The sequence below is a fragment of the Typopeltis vanoorti genome, chromosome 12 (genome assembly GCF_054136105.1).
Source record: "Typopeltis vanoorti isolate ZY-2024b chromosome 12, IOZ_Tvanoo_1.0, whole genome shotgun sequence".
Classification (NCBI taxonomy): Eukaryota; Metazoa; Arthropoda; class Arachnida; order Uropygi; family Thelyphonidae; genus Typopeltis; species Typopeltis vanoorti.
In genome coordinates this window covers 9,904,575-9,922,028 of record NC_143560.1, presented here as the reverse complement: position 1 = coordinate 9,922,028, position 17,454 = coordinate 9,904,575, and the positions used below count along the sequence as shown (strand labels likewise).

Genomic DNA, 17,454 nt, shown 5'->3' with positions numbered 1-17,454 from the left:
GTTCCTTTTGAAAATGGCAATGTGACATTGCCGAAATATCGGAAATATTTATTAAAGTATAATTTAATTTATATTCGGATCTACATTGTTCAATTCCTTAAGTGATTTAGAAATACTACTACTAATAATAAATCTCCTATAAAAATGCCAGAGAAAGAAAACTATCAAAAACATAGCTTTGAATGATTTTGATGTAGACATTGTAAGAACTATTCACAATTTTACATGGTCAAGAAGAACAATGTGCCAACTGTTCCTAAATTGATTCTTGTGCTGAAAGAAAAAATTAATTCTCCTTGGAAAAGAGAAACTTTAGGGAAAATATTTATGAAATCATATTTTGTTTCAAAAAGTCACAGAATAAAAGGAAACTTATCATGGAGCAAAGTGACATAATTTTATCTAGAATGCAGTATTTGAGAGCAATACGACATTTCAGGGATGAGAAAAGACCAATTGTGTATATCTAGATGAAATTTGGATCGACAGTAATTTAACTTTTGGAAAATTTGTCGACCTAAGGAAGAATGTGAACTGTTACAAACCAGTAAATGCCTTGCAATGCATAATAATTTTGTGTGTGGGTGGAGAAATGAGTTTTTTTTTTTTTCGAATTCAAATTTACTTTGCAATTCAACAACTGGGGATTACCAAATGAATTCTATGATCATTAAAAATTGGACAGAAGAAAAACTGATTCTGAACCTTCCTAAAAATGCAGTTGTTATAATTGATAATACTCCATGTCACTCCATCCAGTTAAACAAAGTTCCAAATTGTTCTAATAGGAAGCAAATCATTATGAATTGGCTCTCTGCAAATAACATTTCTCATTCCCCAGATATGCAAAAAATTGAATTGCTCAACTTGGTTAAAAGAAACTTTCCCAAAACTAAACTATTTAAATTCAACATGATGCTCAAAGAGCATGGAGTCCTAGCTTTGAGACTACCACCATATCATTGTGATATTAATGCTGTTGAGTATGTTTGGACAGAAGTGAAGAATTTCATTCATCATTGCAACGTAACTGAGGATACTTATAAGTCAAAACTTTTTAAGATTTCAGAACAGGTGATTAAAAGTTTTACAGTTCAAAACTGGGGAAAATATTGCTCTCATGTTTCCTCATTGGAAAGTATGTATTAGGACAGAGATGGAATTATTGAAGAATTATGCAAAGATTTGGTGATTAATTTAAGGTGAAAGTGATGGTGTAATTTTAGAATGGCTAAGTGCATTTGAAAAAATTTCTGTTTTTCTGTATAATTATTTTTTTTATACAAAACTTTCTTAAAAATAAATTTTGCTTATAATATTTTTTATTTTATACCTTTTTTAAAATCTTGTTAATACTAGAAGTAAAATTTTTCAACTGCTATACAACAAAATGTTCATAAAAGAAAAGCTAATTTTCTTTTATGAACGATGTGTAATGATAAACAAACTCATCCCACAAGATGGACTGATTACCCTATCATCAGAATGGATTCACCTTCATCTGCCATACACAGAAGTGTGGAGGGTTCTCTCATCTGTGGTCAAACTACACACACATACTTAATAAATTATAAAGGGACTATTATTTATATATGTGATATTATTCTGGACAAGATGGATATATATCCAACTTGTTCAGACTATAATGAAGTTGGACATATATCCAGCTTATTCAAGACTATGATGAAATTGGATATATATCCTGTTTTATATAGTTAATTGTTAATATTAAATAAAAATAAATAAATGGAAGAGTTAAAAAATTTTCCATAACTTATTGTTTACTTCAGGTAGGTAAATGAGCACAGTTTTTATGCTTTTTTTCCTAACAAAATGATATTAAATAATATGCCTTAAGTGTATGCTTATTCTCTGTGCCTTTCAAAGATGATATCTTTGAAAGTTCTATATTATATATATGCAGTACACCTTATCTTTATTACTGTTATTATTATTATTATTATTATTATTATTATTATTATTATTATTATTATTATTATTATTATTATACAGTATCTCCATGGGGTTTGGAGACTCATCATGGGAGACCCAAACTAACCATTATACACACAAAACCTATCATACCTCTCCTTAAACTCACTCTCAGTGAATTCACAACTAATTCTGGCAATTTATTCCAATCATTCACCACTCTCCACACAAAAAATCTAGTCTGTCCACCCCTATTAACCCCACTCTTACACAACTTCCACAGATGACCCCTAGTTCTCTGACTATTTGTCGTATGTTAATATGATTATAGGATTTGACAGTATATCATGTGTGTGTGTGTGTGTGTCTTGAGGGAATGCTCTATGGAATTAATGGCATCTTTGACACAATTATTTAGCATGTCTTGCCATGGGGTGAGTCCCAGAGGAATGGAAAGTGGGAAAAATTCATTCCAATTCACGGGGGGGGGATAAGACTAAAGCTACAAATTATAGGCCAAAATGTGTCCTGGGTTGTTAAACTATTAGAGAAGTCAGTGAGGACTAGGATTCAGAAGCGGGTTGATAACAGCAGTATTTTTTATGATTTATGATGGTTAGCATGGGTTTGTTGGGGGGGGGAGGTCATGTTCCAGCAGTTTCGCTAAAACATTGCAGTGGATGCATGGGTTAGATGCATTTTACATAAATTTAATTAACAGAAAATTATGCTCCATCATGCTAAATGCAAGAGCAGCAGTTTTTAAAACTGCTGCTCATACATTAAGCATAATGGAGCTCTTTTTTTTAAAAATGAGATCATTTTTATATTTACACACACACACACACACACACACACACACACACACACACACACACACACACACACACACACACACACACACACACACACACTGTTTTTCATTTTGATCTTATACTAATTGAATACTCATTAACTTCTCTCATTGTTTTGTAAATAATCACAGTAAATTTTTAATAGCTGTGTCCTGAGAATGCAGCTACCTTTAGGACTATCCAGTGTGGAGCATATGATAATGTACCATATAAAGATGAGTTGCATAGTTGGGTGCCAGTGTCTACTCCATGTAAGTAAGCTATCTTAATAAACTTTATTCTCTTGTTCTTTTTTTAAACTGCTGCTCTTGCATTTAGCATAATGGAGCTCATTTTTTAAAATGAGATCATTTTTATATTGAGATGTATTATTATTTTTTAATGACAGTTATGCAATGACAAGTTATAATTTGAGCACAGAAACATTTTCTGGACCATGCCACTTCAGATCAGTCAGTGACTGATCTGTTGTGGAATATTTTGGGTAGATGATGGCAGGATAAAGTGTAAATTGTGGTAATGCAGAGGGAAGAAAGCCACTGTTGAGGTTCTGTTTGATTGAAGAGAATTTTTTGGTATGTACTGTACATAATAAATTTAGTTTAATCCTTTATCCAAGTGTGAGCAAACAAAGTTTGCGCCTGAAAATATCTTCAGGACTGGGGTAAGGTAGTACAACACCGGGCAACTCATAGCAAAGGTGGACCAAGCTAACATCCCTCCTATCTCAGTATCTCCCATAATGCAAAACACATCTCCTTGCAGATATGTATAATGTTATGCATTAAGGGAAGGGCCACTACCCAGAGTAGTTTCGACCTTTATTGAGGTCTCTTCAGTGGGAGCCAGGCCCAGAAGTGGAGATACTAGGCAGAAGCAATAAAAAGGTCTTCTTTACCTATAGGAGTTACCAAAAGGTGTGCCTCCTTTTCAGGCGCAAACTTTGTTTGCTCACACTTGAATAAAGGATTAAACTAAATTTATTATAGTATAAGCAAGTGAAAAATAAACTTTCAACATCTTTCTCTAAATCCAGAGTGATTCAATAAAAAGGTGGCACACCTTTTGGCAACTCCTATAGGTAAAAATGACCTCACCATTGCTTCTGCCTGGTATCTCCACTTCTGGACCTGGCTCCCACTGAAGAGACCTCAATAAAGGTCGAAACTAGACTGGGTAGTGGCCCTTCCCTTAATGCATAACATTATACATATCTGCAAGGAGATGTGTTTTGCATTATGGGAGATACTGAGATAGGAGGGATGTTAGCTTGGTCCACCTTTGCTACGAGTTGCCTGGTGTTGTACTACCTTACCTCAGTCCTGAAGATATTTTCAGGCACAAACTTTGTTTGCTCACACTTGGATAAAGGATTAAACTAAATTTATTATAGTCTAACCAAGTGAAAAATAAACTTTCAATATACTGTACATGTCGGCGTATAGGACAACCGGCATATAAGACGAGGCCTAAATTTTAGGCTATTTTTAGGTTTTAAGTTTATGTCAGTTGTATAAGATGACCCCCCAATTTCTTCTTTCTTGTATTAATGCAATGTTAGATATTGTTGTTATATCTGTTATTTTTACATTTATGCATGTCTGTTATTTTTTTGCATAGCATAGATTTAGTATTTATGTAAATTATCCTAATTAATTTAGCAATAAAATCGCTAAAATCGGGCAAGGCTGCTGGTGATGATGAAATTCGGCCCGAAATGTTAAAAGCCATAAATCGAGACGGTGTTCTCTGGCTGACTCGAGTTTGTCGGGCTGCTTGGATATCTGGGCGAGCACCAAAGCAATAGCAGACAGGCATAATAATACCAGTCTTTAAGAAGGGAGACCAGAAGGATTGCAGTAACTATCGTGGCATCTCTCTGCTCAGCCTGCCTGGGAAAGTGTATGCTAAGTGCTTGGAAAGACGGTGCAGGAGCATAGTTGAGTCAAAGTTCCAGGAAGAACAATGTGGCTTTCGTCCTGGTAGAAGCACAATGGACCAAATCTTCACTTTAAGGCAAGTCTTTGAGAAATCTTGGGAATATGCCAAGAATGTCTACACATGTTTTGTGGACTTGGAGAAGGCATATGACCGGGTTCCTCGGGATAAGCTTTGGCAAGTAGTACAGGAATATGGAGTGGATGGTCAACTATTAGCTGCCATCAAGTCCCTGTATGAATGCCCAGAGTTTTGTGTCAGGGTAAACAGCACAAAGTCTTTGGAGACTGGCTATCTGATAGGTATCAACAAGTTGTGTATGGGGGTGAAATATCCAGGAAAAGGAAAGTCACTAGTGGAGTGCCTCAGGGATCTGTTTTAGGGCCATTACTATTTAACTTGTATATTAATGATATTGGCGAAGATTTGGATGGAGATATTCAGTTGTTTGCAGATGATGCAAAGTTGGGACAAACCATAAAGAGTAGTGAAGATGTTGTGGCCTTGCAAGAAGACTTGAATAAATTGAGTGATTGGGCAAGCAAATGGGGATGTGAGCTCAATGTTGCAAAATGTAAGATTTTAAAATTTGGAAAACAAAGATGGGATGCAGAATTTATGCTTGGTGAGAATATATTGTTGGAAGTAGAGGAAATAAGAGATCTGGGAGTGATAGTGGATAAGGATCTAAAATTTAGGGGACACATCGCCAAAATTGTGAAGACAACACAAAGACTTCTGGGAATGATGAGGAGGACACTGACGTGTAGAAGTAGGGAGATTCTTGTTCCATTGTATAAGGCTTTGATTAGGCCACACATGGACTATTGTGCCCAGATTTGGTCACCTGGTTTTCAGAAGGATGAAGAGATATTGGAAAGGGTCCAAAGGCGACTGACTAAGGTAGTTTCTGACCTCTGGAATGTCGAGTATGAGGAAAGATTGAAAAGATGTAATTTGCAGAGTCTAGTGGAGAGAAGGAAGAGGGGAGATATGATAGAGACCTACAAGTTGGTAAGGGGTTGTTATAGGATCAATGGTGGAGAAGTTCTACAGTGAATAGTGGGAGATCAGGGGAGAACCAGAGGTCATCCCTGGAAACTGTATAAAGAGGGTGTGAGTAAGGGAGTGAGAGGCAGGTTTTTTTCATGCAGAGTTGTGAATGATTGGAATGCCTTGCCTGAGAGTGTGGTGTCTGCAAGGAGTTTGAATGTGTTTAAGACCCGGTATGATGAGATGTGTGTGAGATAAAAGGACCTCCTAGATGAGTCTTTGACTCCATGAGGTCTTGTTTAATAATAATAATAATAATAATAATAAGTCTGAACCTTTCACAGTCTCCGTTGGCCTCCGCCAAGGGTGTGTTCTGTCACCCCTCCTTTTCATAATATTTATGGACTGGATTGATAGGCACAGCCGAGTCAGTGAGTGAGAATTGGAAAATGTAGCATTGGACGGCTGCTTTTTGCAGATGACCTAGTTCTGCTTAGCTCTTCTACAGATGACCTCCAGCGGACCCTGGATAGGTTTGTAGCTGTTTGTGCAGACGCCGGAATGAAGATCAGTGTGGCCAAATGAATGATTAGCCAAAACTGAAACATTTGTGGTCTCAAGACAACCATCCCAGTGCACTCTAAATGTAAGTGGAGTCCCAATGAGACAGGTGGAGAAGTTTAAATACTTTGGGTCCATATTCACGAATGATGGAAAATGGGACATAGAGCTAGATACTCGAATTGGCTTAGCAAGCTCAATATTGTGGTAGCTTGGCTGTTCAGTAGTATTGAAGTGGGAGTTAAGCCAGAAGGCAAAGCTGGCTGTCTTCAATAAAGTCTATGTCCCCATCCTCACCTATGGTCATGAGAGTTGGGTAATGACCGAAAGAATGCAGACACGAATCCAAGTGGCTGAAATGAGGTTCCTTCGAGGGGTTGCAGGGCTGACAAAACTCGACAGAGTCAGAAGCTATGCAATTCAGGTAACCCTCAATACTCAACCGCTGCTTCTCCGTGTTGAGAGATCACAGTTACGCTGGTATGGGCACCTGGTCAGAATGCCACAAGAGAGGCTCCCTCAGCAGGCCCTCTTTGCCAAGCCAGAGGGTGGGAGGCCACGTGGAAGGCCAAGCACTCACTGGATAGATTATATCCAAAACCTTGGGTGGACACGTTTGGGAATCCTACCAGAACACCTGAACTTGGTGGCAGAGGATCGTGACCATTGGAAGTTCCTCTTGCAGCTGTTGCCCCCACAACCCAATTAGGAAGAGTGGGCCTTGAAGATGTGTGCATGTATGTATCCTAATTAAAAGTGATTAGCCCCAATTTTAATTAATTATTAATTTTGCATTTTTTTTAATTTTAGGATTATTAAAATTGTTATTATTTAAAATCATGGAACCAGCAACAAAACGAAGAAAGTATGAAGCTCGATTTAAAATAAGAATAATTGAAATGGCAAAGCAAACTAATAGCTGTGCTGCTGCAAGAATGTTTGACATAACCGAGAAGATGGTAAGCGAATGGAGGAAGAAAGAAGATATTTTTAAAAAATTGCCAAAGAAAAAACGTGTGATGAGAACGGGGATTGCCCGATGGTCACAACTGGAAAATCACGTTGCAGAATGAGCATTCGAACAAAGGCAGAATGGTTATCTTGTTACAAGAAATATGATTAGAGCATATTCACTAAAATGGTCAAGATTGAATCTGGATGAAAGTATAGAATTTCAAGCTACTTCAGAATGGTGTAATCGTTTTATGAACAGACAAAATCTGGTAATATGACAAAAAACGAAAATTGCTCAAAAACTACCAGCAGATCTTGACCACAAACTTACCAGTTTCCATAAATTTATTATTCAGTTGAGACAAGAACATAAATTTCTATTGTCAAATATTGGAAATATGGATGAAACTCCTATAAAACAGTGGAATCTAAAGGTAGTAAGAGTGTGCTAGTTCGAAGTACAGGTCATGAAAAAACAAGGTTCACAATTGTAAACCTTCTTTTAAAGATGATCATTGGTTTTAACTTGGTTAAAACCAATGATCATCTTTAAAAGAAGGTTTAAACTTTATTGGTTTTAACTTGGTTAAAACCAATGATCATCTTCAAACATAAAATTAAACCTAAGATAAAATTTCCTTCAGGTGTTTTTGTGCATTGTCACGATAAAGGATGGATGGACAAAAATGATGTGAAATTATTTATAAATAATGTGTGGAACATGCTACCAGGCAGTATAATGCAGAAGCACAGTTTATTAGTATGGGATATGTTTCGTAGTTAGTCATTTAACTGGAAATACTGGTAATAACTGGTAATGGTATTATCTTTGATGGACAGCATGGATTTGCTAAAGGGAGGTCATGTTTTAGTAATCTACTTACTTATTACAATAAAGTCACTGCTTCCTTGGACAGAGGAGAAGGATACACAGTAGTATACTTGGATTTCGCAAAGGCTTTTGATAGAGTACCTCATGATAAGTTGACAGTCAAACTAGAGCAGATGAGGTTGGATATTAGATTAGTGCATTGGATTGGAGACTGGCTATCTGATAGGTCTCAACAAGTTGTGTATGGGGGTGCGATATCCAGGAAAAGGAAAGTCACTAGTGGAGTGCCTCAGGGATTTGTTTTAGGGCCATTAATGTTTAACTTGTATATTAATGATATTGGCAAAGATTTGGATGGAGATATTCAGTTGTTTGCAGATGATGCAAAGTTGGGACGAACCATAAAGAGTAGTGAAGATGTTGTGGCCTTGCAAGAAGACTTGAATAAATTGAGTGATTGGGCAAGCAAATTGGGGATGTGAGTTCAATGTTGCAAAATGTAAGGTTTTGAAATTTGGAAAACAAAGATGGGATGCAGAATTTATGCTTGGTGAGAATATATTGTTGGAGGTAGAGGAAATAAGAGATCTGGGGGGTGATAGTGGATAAGGATCTAAAATTTAGGGGACACATCACCAAAATTGTGAAGACAACACAAAGGCTTCTGGAAATGATGCGAGGACACTGACGTGTAGAAGTAGGGAGATTCTTGTTCCGTTGTATAAGGCTTTGATTAGGCTACACATGGACTATTGTGCCCAGATTTGGTCACCGGGTTTTTCAGAAGGATGAAGAGATGTTGGAAAGGGTCCAGATGCGACTGACTAAGGTAGTTTCTGACCTCTGGAATGTTGAGTATGAGGAAAGATTGAGAAGATATAATTTGCAGAGTCTGGTGGAGAGGAGGAAAAGGGGAGATATGATAGAGACCTACAAGTTGGTAAGGGGTTGTTATAAGATCAATGGTGGAGAAGTTCTACAGAGAATAGTGGGAGATCAGAGAACTAGAGGTCATCCCTGGAAGCTGTATAAAGAAGGTGTGAGTAGGGGAGTGAGAGGCAGGTTTTTTTCGTGCAGAGTTGTGAATGATTGGAGTGTGGTGTCTGCAAGGAGTTTGAGTGTGTTTAAGACATGGTATGATGAGATGTGTGTATAATAAAAGGACCTCCCAGATGAGTCTTTGACTCCATGAGGTCTTGGGGTAATAATAATAATAATAATACTAAAAGTCTTCTAGAAAAAAATAACACAAAAATTGCTGTTATACCAGATGGTTTAACTTCTATATTGCAACCACTAGACGTCTGCTTGAACAAACACATGCGAGAAGAGTAGAATAATTGGATGTTAATTGGTGAAAAATCCTTTACAAATGGTGGATCTATGCATGCTGTATCACTTGATAGGTTGTGCAATTTTGTAATCAAAACAAGGAATAAAGTAAAAGTAGAGACTGGAATAAAAACATTTAAAAAGCGTGGTATCTCTAACCTTATGGATTAGAGATACAACATTAAGACCCATGATTTCGAGGGGTTTTCTGTAGTATTTGACGTCTTATAAGCCAACATATACGGTATGTCTTTGTTTACAGCTGAGTACAGTATTTCATCACTTGTTCCACTTCTTTTACCATTTACTGAGAGAATATTAATGGTTAAATACAGAGAACAGTATATTATCATCACTTCCTGGCATATATCCTCATATCTCTAAGGGTTGAACAGGATATTGGGACACAATTCAACACAATTAATGTGTCATTACTAGTATTAATTACTTATTTTCTTTGAAATTTGTCAGAACTCTGATTTGATTGACTCTTACATTAGTGTATTCTAAGCCAGTTTTAACTTTATCAATCCATCTTTATCTGAATCATGTTGAAAGTTTTTCCACTTAGCTACTATAAATTAAAGATGCCAAGAAATTATATCCAACTCATATATAGTCATTACACTCTATATATGAGTTGCTCAGCCATGAAGTTACTTCATGCACAAACTTTGTTTGCTTACATAAAGGATTAAATAAACAAACAAAGTTTGTGCATGAAGTAACTTCATGACTGGGCAACTCATATATAGAGTCTAATGACTTCACATCACTTGACTTAGTATCCCATAATGCAAAGCAAATATCCATTCAGATATGCAAAATGCTATGCATCATGGGAAAGGCCACAACCAAGACCAGCTTCAACCTATTATTATTATTATTATTATTATTATGGGCAACTCCAAGGAGCCCATAGACTCAACGAGGGAGGCCCTAACATCATGTCAAGAACAACAATTCGACATTCCCACAGTATCTATTATACTTCGCCTTGAACTCATTTACAGTCATGGCACCCACAACAGACTCTGGCAGCTTATTCCACTCATTCACCACTCTCCAAGTAAAAACATAGCTCTAACACCCTTGCTAACCACACTCTTGCCCAGCTACCATGTATGGCCCCTAGTCCTCCCACCAATAGTCCTTTTCTGAAAAATATCTTCTGAATTAATCTTATAGAAACTCTTCAGTAATTTGAATGTCTCAATCATATCACCCCTTTTCAGCCTATCAACCAATTTCTGCAGCCCACAAATCTTCAACCTGTTCTCATTAGGTTCATTCCATAGACCTGCTATCATCTTGGTCACTCATCTCTGGATTCTCTCCACCTCCTCCCCATCAAGAAGAAACCCTGGACCCATATCTGGGCACAGTAGTCTAGATGGGATCTTATCAAGGCTCGACTCAGAGGAACAATAACCTGTTTGTCTCTGCTTGTGAATGTATATTTCAGCAACCAAGTGATTTGATGAGCTGATTTAGTCACTTTTGTGATGTGTCCCCTAAACTTCAACTCCCTATCCACCAACACTCCCAAATCCCTGGCCTTGTCAATCTCCTGGAGTACAGTTCCACCCATGTGATATGCTGCTGCTAATCTTTTCATCCCAAAAAGCATAACCTTACATTTTGCCACATTAAATTGCCAGGAGTTTTAATGTTTGCCAAATGTTTGCCAGGAGGAACGATAGAAAGGGTGGCTTTGGCAGTTAAGAGAGGTGAAAGGGTGGATGAGATGATAGTGATGATGGGAACGAATGACTTGAGTGGTGGTGTAAATAGGGCAGCGAGAGATATGAGATTCTTGCTTGAGGTGGTAAGAAAGAAGACACACAGAGGATAAATAGTGTGTATGTTGGCTAGGTATTATAATGACGAACTGAGCAGAAGAGCAGTAATATTGAATGACATAATAGCTAGAATGTGTAACAAGAGAGGACTGGAATATGTGGATGCTTGGAGTGCGTTTGAGAACAGAGAGGAATTGTATGCAAGAGACCACTTACATTTGAATGAGGAAGGACGTAGGCATCTGGAGAGATTCCTGTTCTGAAAAAGTCAGTGTGTCCCAGATAGGATGGTAGCAGGGGTGGCCTCTTGTGGGAATGGGTACTTGGGAGAAGGGGGACAACTTCAGATAACACTCAGCCCAGTGGAGTCTAGAGAGGATAATGCTGGGTATAGAAACAACGGCATTTATATGCTATATACTAATGCCAGGAGTATCTAGAATAAGGGAGAGGAATTGGTGGCGCAGATAGCATCAGCTTGGCCAAAAATTATTGGGATCACTGCGACGTGGTTGACAGAAGAGGATATAATAACAAGAATAGAAGTAGCAGGGTACAGCATTTTTCAGTACCCCACCACCATGCTTTCCCCTCCAGGATAGGAGGGGAAAGAATGGTGGTGGGGTACTGCTTATGATAACTGATAACCTATGTCCTCTACGAGTGGAGACTTTGACACTAATGATCTTGTATGATTTTGAAAGCATATAGTGTGAGGTAGAGGTGGGCAAGACAGGATATTTAGTGGGGTGTTGCTACAGACCCAGGAGTACTGAAGGTGGGGACCAGGAAATGTTTAGACAGTTGAGTTTGGCAAGTGCAAGAAGAATGATTGTTATGGGAGGTTTTAACTACAGTAGTATAAACTGGGGAGAAGAAGATGCATGTAGCAATAGTGGAATGAAATTTCTAGAATTCTTGAGGGACAGATGTCTTAGGCAACATGTAATAGAGGGAACAAGAAGTTCAAGAGTTTTGGATTTGGTTATAGCATCAGAAGAGTTGATAATAACTGAGTTGACATCTCACCCACCAGTTGGAGAGAGTGACCATATGGATCTAACTTGGAAAACGAATAGACATGCAGGAGTATCAAAGAGATGGGAACGTATGTGGAATTATAAGGCAAGTGATTATAATAGTCTTAGACGTCAACTTGGGGAAGTTTCATTGAGGGAGGAATTGGAAGGCCAGGAATATCATTAGTGCGTGGGAAATTATGAAAGAATATTTTTTTTTTCATAATTTCACAATATTAAACAGGAATTGCATGTGAAAAAGAGGCTGTGGAAGAGATATAAGGAGACAGGAGAAGAGAAGATGCATGAAGAGTATAAGACACAGACCAGAAGAGTGACAAGTATGGTAAGGAAGACGAAACTGGAATATGAGAGGAGATTAGCCCTAAGATCCAAAGAAAATCCTAGGGAATTTTTTAGATATGTGGCCAGTAGGAGGAAAAATGACTGTGGAAGAATTATATTGTGGGATAAAAATGGGAATAGAGTGACTGATGCAGCGGACATAGTGGAATTGTTCAATGAACACTTTATTGGAGTGTTTCATCCTGGAGGAGTCAGTTTTAATGCTAGAGGGCAGGTTCAGGTTTAGAGGTTCTGGAGGAGAGTGTGTTTCAAATACTGAGTACTCTGGATGTTAGTAAAGCTGTGGGACTGGATGGTATTTCACCACGAGTTTTGAGAGAATGTGCTAAGGAACTGAACAGTGCCTTTGACCTGGCTTTTCAATGAAAGTCTGGCTGCTGGAAAGGTGCCCATGGAATGGAAGGAAGGTAAGATCGTGCCATTGCATAAAGGCGGTAGCAGACTGGAAGTGTCTTATTATAGACCAGTTTTTGTGTCATCTTGGAGAAAGGAGTGAAGGAACGTATACAGCATTAGGCAGATGAGGGTAATGTTATCTGAGTCAACATGGATTGGTGAAGGGGTGCTCTTGTTTTAGCAATATGCTAGTCTTTTATGATAAAGTTACAAGAGTATTAGATGAGGGAAAGGCATATTCTGCCATTTTCTTAGATTTAGCAAAGGCATTTGACAGGGTGCCGCATGATAAGCTGATATCTAAGTTGCAGCACATGGATCTGGATGTTAGATTGGTCAAATGGATTCAGGATTGGCTGTCCTATAAGTATCAGAGAGTTGTGTTGGGGCAGTTTCAAGGAAGCAGAGGGTTACAAGTGGGGTCCCACACGGCTCAGTACTAGGACCTATATTGTTTAACCTTTATATCAATGACATTGCCAGTGGATTGCAAGGGGATATTCAGTTGTTTGTGGATGATGCGAAGCTGGGAAGGATTATTAGTAATAGTGCAGATGTGGTAACCCTGCAAGAGGATTTGAATAAGCTAGATAGATGGGCAAATGAATGGGAGTGTCGGTTTAATGCAGCAAAATGTAAGGTCTTGAAGTTTGCGAAATATCGATGGGATGCTGCATACTCTATGGGAAGAGTTACACTGGATAGGAAGTAGGGGAGACAAGAGATCTGGGGTTGATGATTGATAGAAACCTGAAATTTAGGGGACATATTGCAAAGGTGGTGAAGGTAACACCGAGGATTGCTGCAATAATGAGAAGGACACCGACCTGCAGAGATAAAACAGTTATCATTCAGTTGTATAAGACCCTGATCAGACCTCACTTGGTCTATTGTTCTCAGATTTGGTCCCTAGGATTTGAAGGTGATAAATTAACCGTGGAAAGGGTACAAAGGTGGATAACAAAGATGGTTTCAGGACTGTACAATGTTAGTTATGAGGATCAGCTGAGAGAATGTGGACTGCAGAGTTTGGTGGATAGAAGAAGGAGAGATGATATGATTCAGACTTTTAAACTGTTGAGAGGTGGTTACAGGGTTGACACTGGGGAGTTCTTTCACTTGGTTGAACAGCAGGAAGGAATGATGACAAGAGGCCATCCCTGGAAGTTATGAAAGGAAACTGTGAGCAAGAGGGTGAGGAGTGGTTTCTTTGCATGGAAGGTGGTTGAATCATGGAATGCATTGCCTGATGGAGTGGTGAGAGTGAGAACGGTCAAGTCTATCATACCACTGCTTAAACAACTGAGTTTAAGGAGTGGTATGATAGACTTTGTGTTTCTTAGGGGGGTGGGGACCTCCCATCGATGAGTCTTTTGACTCCATGGAGGACTGAATAATAATAAATTGATATCCATTCTCCTTAGCCCATTCCTCCAAACTATCCAAATCATCCTGCAAAATTTTGACATCCTGTGCACTCACTATTGCTCTACTGAAGCAAACAAATGAACAGTTCTTCTCAGATCCTTTCCTATATCGTTAATGAACAAATTGAACAGTATGGTTCAAGAACAGAACCTTGCGGCACACCACTAGTCATAGGCCGTCTTTTGGACTCTACTCCTGAATAAACCACTCTCTGATATCTCTCCATGAACCATCCTCCTATCCATGTCACCAACCCTATATCCATTCCCATATGCTGCAGTTTACTGATTAGAATTCCATGTGGTATCCTGTCAAAGGCCTTAGCAAGGTCCAGTAGAATCACCGTAAACCCATTACCCTTATCCGGTTCAGCCGTCACTGTGTTATAAAACATGAGCAAATTACTGGGGCATGATCTACCCTTCACAAAACCAAAAACTATATTGAGATATGTTTAAGTGCAGGAATACCTCTCCAAAAACACTTGCAATCCCTCAGATTACCCAACAGTGAGTTACCTGAAGGATTACTTAACTCAGCAGTAGGTCCACTCAGTGACAGATTCATCCCACCACTGAGAGGAACCCTCGGTGGTGACTCTGCCCAATAGCAGGCCCCACCCCACCACTGAGTAGAGTTACTCATATCACAGGGAAAGCAACCACTTCAGCACAAAACCACATCAGTGAGATCCAGATCCAGATCCAGAAGTGTTACCAAGGTTGAAGTAATGCAGAAATCATAATTCCATATACAAGTATACAAAAGATGTCACACCTTAATACTAAAATACTCTGGATTAGAGATAGACGTTAAAAGTTTTTCCACTAAGTATAATTTCTGGGAAATTCCCATGCTACTCCTCTTAAACATTATTAATATAATTAACGGCTATTTTAGCCTGTTTTTGTTTAGGAGTGTCCCTTATATTTAATACATTGGCTAACATAACTCAAAAGGGGTATGTATATATTTTAGGGCATTATGGGTGAGTATAGAAGGCAATTATGGCAGAATAAAAAATGTGGAAAGATTATATACATACCTTGATTTTGGTTTAAAGATGCCTTCTAAATCCAAGCTCTTGTTGAAGGGGGGGGGGAAGAGAGGGAAAGAACATGGGGATGTACTTGAGACATGGGAAATAAGTTTGGGAACCCGGGTTACTATTAATAATATATATATATTATTTTGTTGTGGGGAGAGGGGAGAGGCTAAAATAGCCGTTAATTATATTAATAGTTTTTCCACTAGGTTATACTATAAATTAAAGATATCAAGAAATTATATTCTGGGTTTGATCTTTTTATCCAAGTGTAAGCAATAACTTCACACCTCAATAAAGATCTAAACCTAGATTGGTGGATTGAAAGCCACCAATCTAGGTGGCTTTCAATCAACAGTAGTTCAACTCAGTGACAGACTCATGTCACCACTGAGAGGGTTCCTCAGTGGTGAGATGAGTCTGTCACTGAGTTGAACTACTGCTGAGTTAAGTGATTCTTTGGATCACTCACTGTTGGGTAATCAGGGATTGCACGAGTTTTTGGAGAGGTATTCCTGCACTTAAACATACTTTAATATAGGTTGAAACTGATCTTGGTTGTGGCCAAGATCAGTTTCAAGCTATTTCAGTTTCTATTTAAGTGGCATTACCACCTTAGATTAGCTCTGCTTACACATTCTTAAATGCTAATGTCAAGTTCCTTTCTAATATCTTCATTTTTAATATGATTCTGTCATTGATGTAATCAGTTCACTCCCCCTATTGTTTTTTAGAACCCTCATATCTGTGGTCTCTAGTCTTTGATCAAGTGCTTTATTTCTAACCCAAATCTCAGATTCATAACACTCTCTTGTATACTGCTAGTTTGGTGTTTTGGCTAATTTCTTTCTTATTACATATAAATTTATTCAGCTGGCTACCCACCATATGAACTTTGCTTATTCTGTTGTCTGTTTCCAGATTTAACCTACTATCTTTACTGAAACCTATACTTAGATGGCTGAAATATTTTACTTATTCTATAGGATCTGCATTCAGAATGCAGCTGAAGTTTTCTATATTCCTGCGTATTTTCATTCTTTTTGTCTTTTTATTGCTGATTTATAATTATTATTTGGAAACCTCCATGGAGTCAATAGACTCATAGTGGGAGGCCCATGGAACCAGCAACATGTCTACGTAATGAGCTTTGAAGTTATTTACACTACCTGCACTCAAAACACACTCAGGCAATGAATTCCACTCACTAACAACTCTCCATGTAAAAAATCTACTCCTGACACTCTTCTTCACTGCATCTTTATACAACTTCCAGGGATGGACTCTCGTTATTCCATCTCAACATCCACTCTTTTTATAATTTCTTCTGTATTAATCCCTTGACTAACTTGAAGGTCTCTCATAACTTCCCCTTTCCTCCATTCCACCAACCTTTGTAATCCACATTCTCTCAAACGCTCTTCATAACCAACACTCCAGAATACTGATATCACTTTGGTTATTTGTCTTTGGACCCACTTTAGTGTCCAAATTTTGGACACTTTGGTCACCTAGTTTTCACATGACAATGAAAACTAGGTGACCAAATTTGAGCACAATAGTCCATATGTAGTCTGGCCAATGCCTTATATAGAAGCACCACCACCTCCTTATCCCTATCTATCAATGTACTTTTTATCATAGCAGCAATACGATGTGCAGTCTTTGCAACATGTGCAATGTACTCTCGGAACTTCAGTCCACTGTCCACCATCACTCCAAAATCTTAATCTGTGGAACTACAATCACCCAGATTATAGTTCCACATATATAGACTTATTTGATAACTTTTTCCTGTTTGACTAGCTTTCAAACCAATCCCTCATAATCACTTTCACCAACAGGTGGCAGTGTTGATACCTCATCACAACCACATCCTACGAGGATATCACCAAATCTAACACCAATACACCTAGTGTTGCTTCCATCACATGCTGCTTCAGATAGTTATCCCACAGAAACTCAACCAATTCACTCTCCTTGTTATAATACACTGTCTTTT

General features: G+C 38.2%; 1 protein-coding gene across 1 annotated transcript in view; it reads left to right on the top strand.

Annotated features, from left to right (window-relative positions):
• The window catches only part of LOC150100575 (A disintegrin and metalloproteinase with thrombospondin motifs 6-like), a 563,262-nt gene that overhangs the window by 274,379 nt on the left and 271,429 nt on the right, over positions 1-17,454 (top strand). Inside the window, exon 13 of the mRNA XM_090402125.1 lies at positions 2,932-3,037. Coding sequence (XP_090258251.1) covers positions 2,932-3,037 — 106 coding nt within the window. The remainder of the gene's footprint in view (positions 1-2,931; positions 3,038-17,454) is intronic.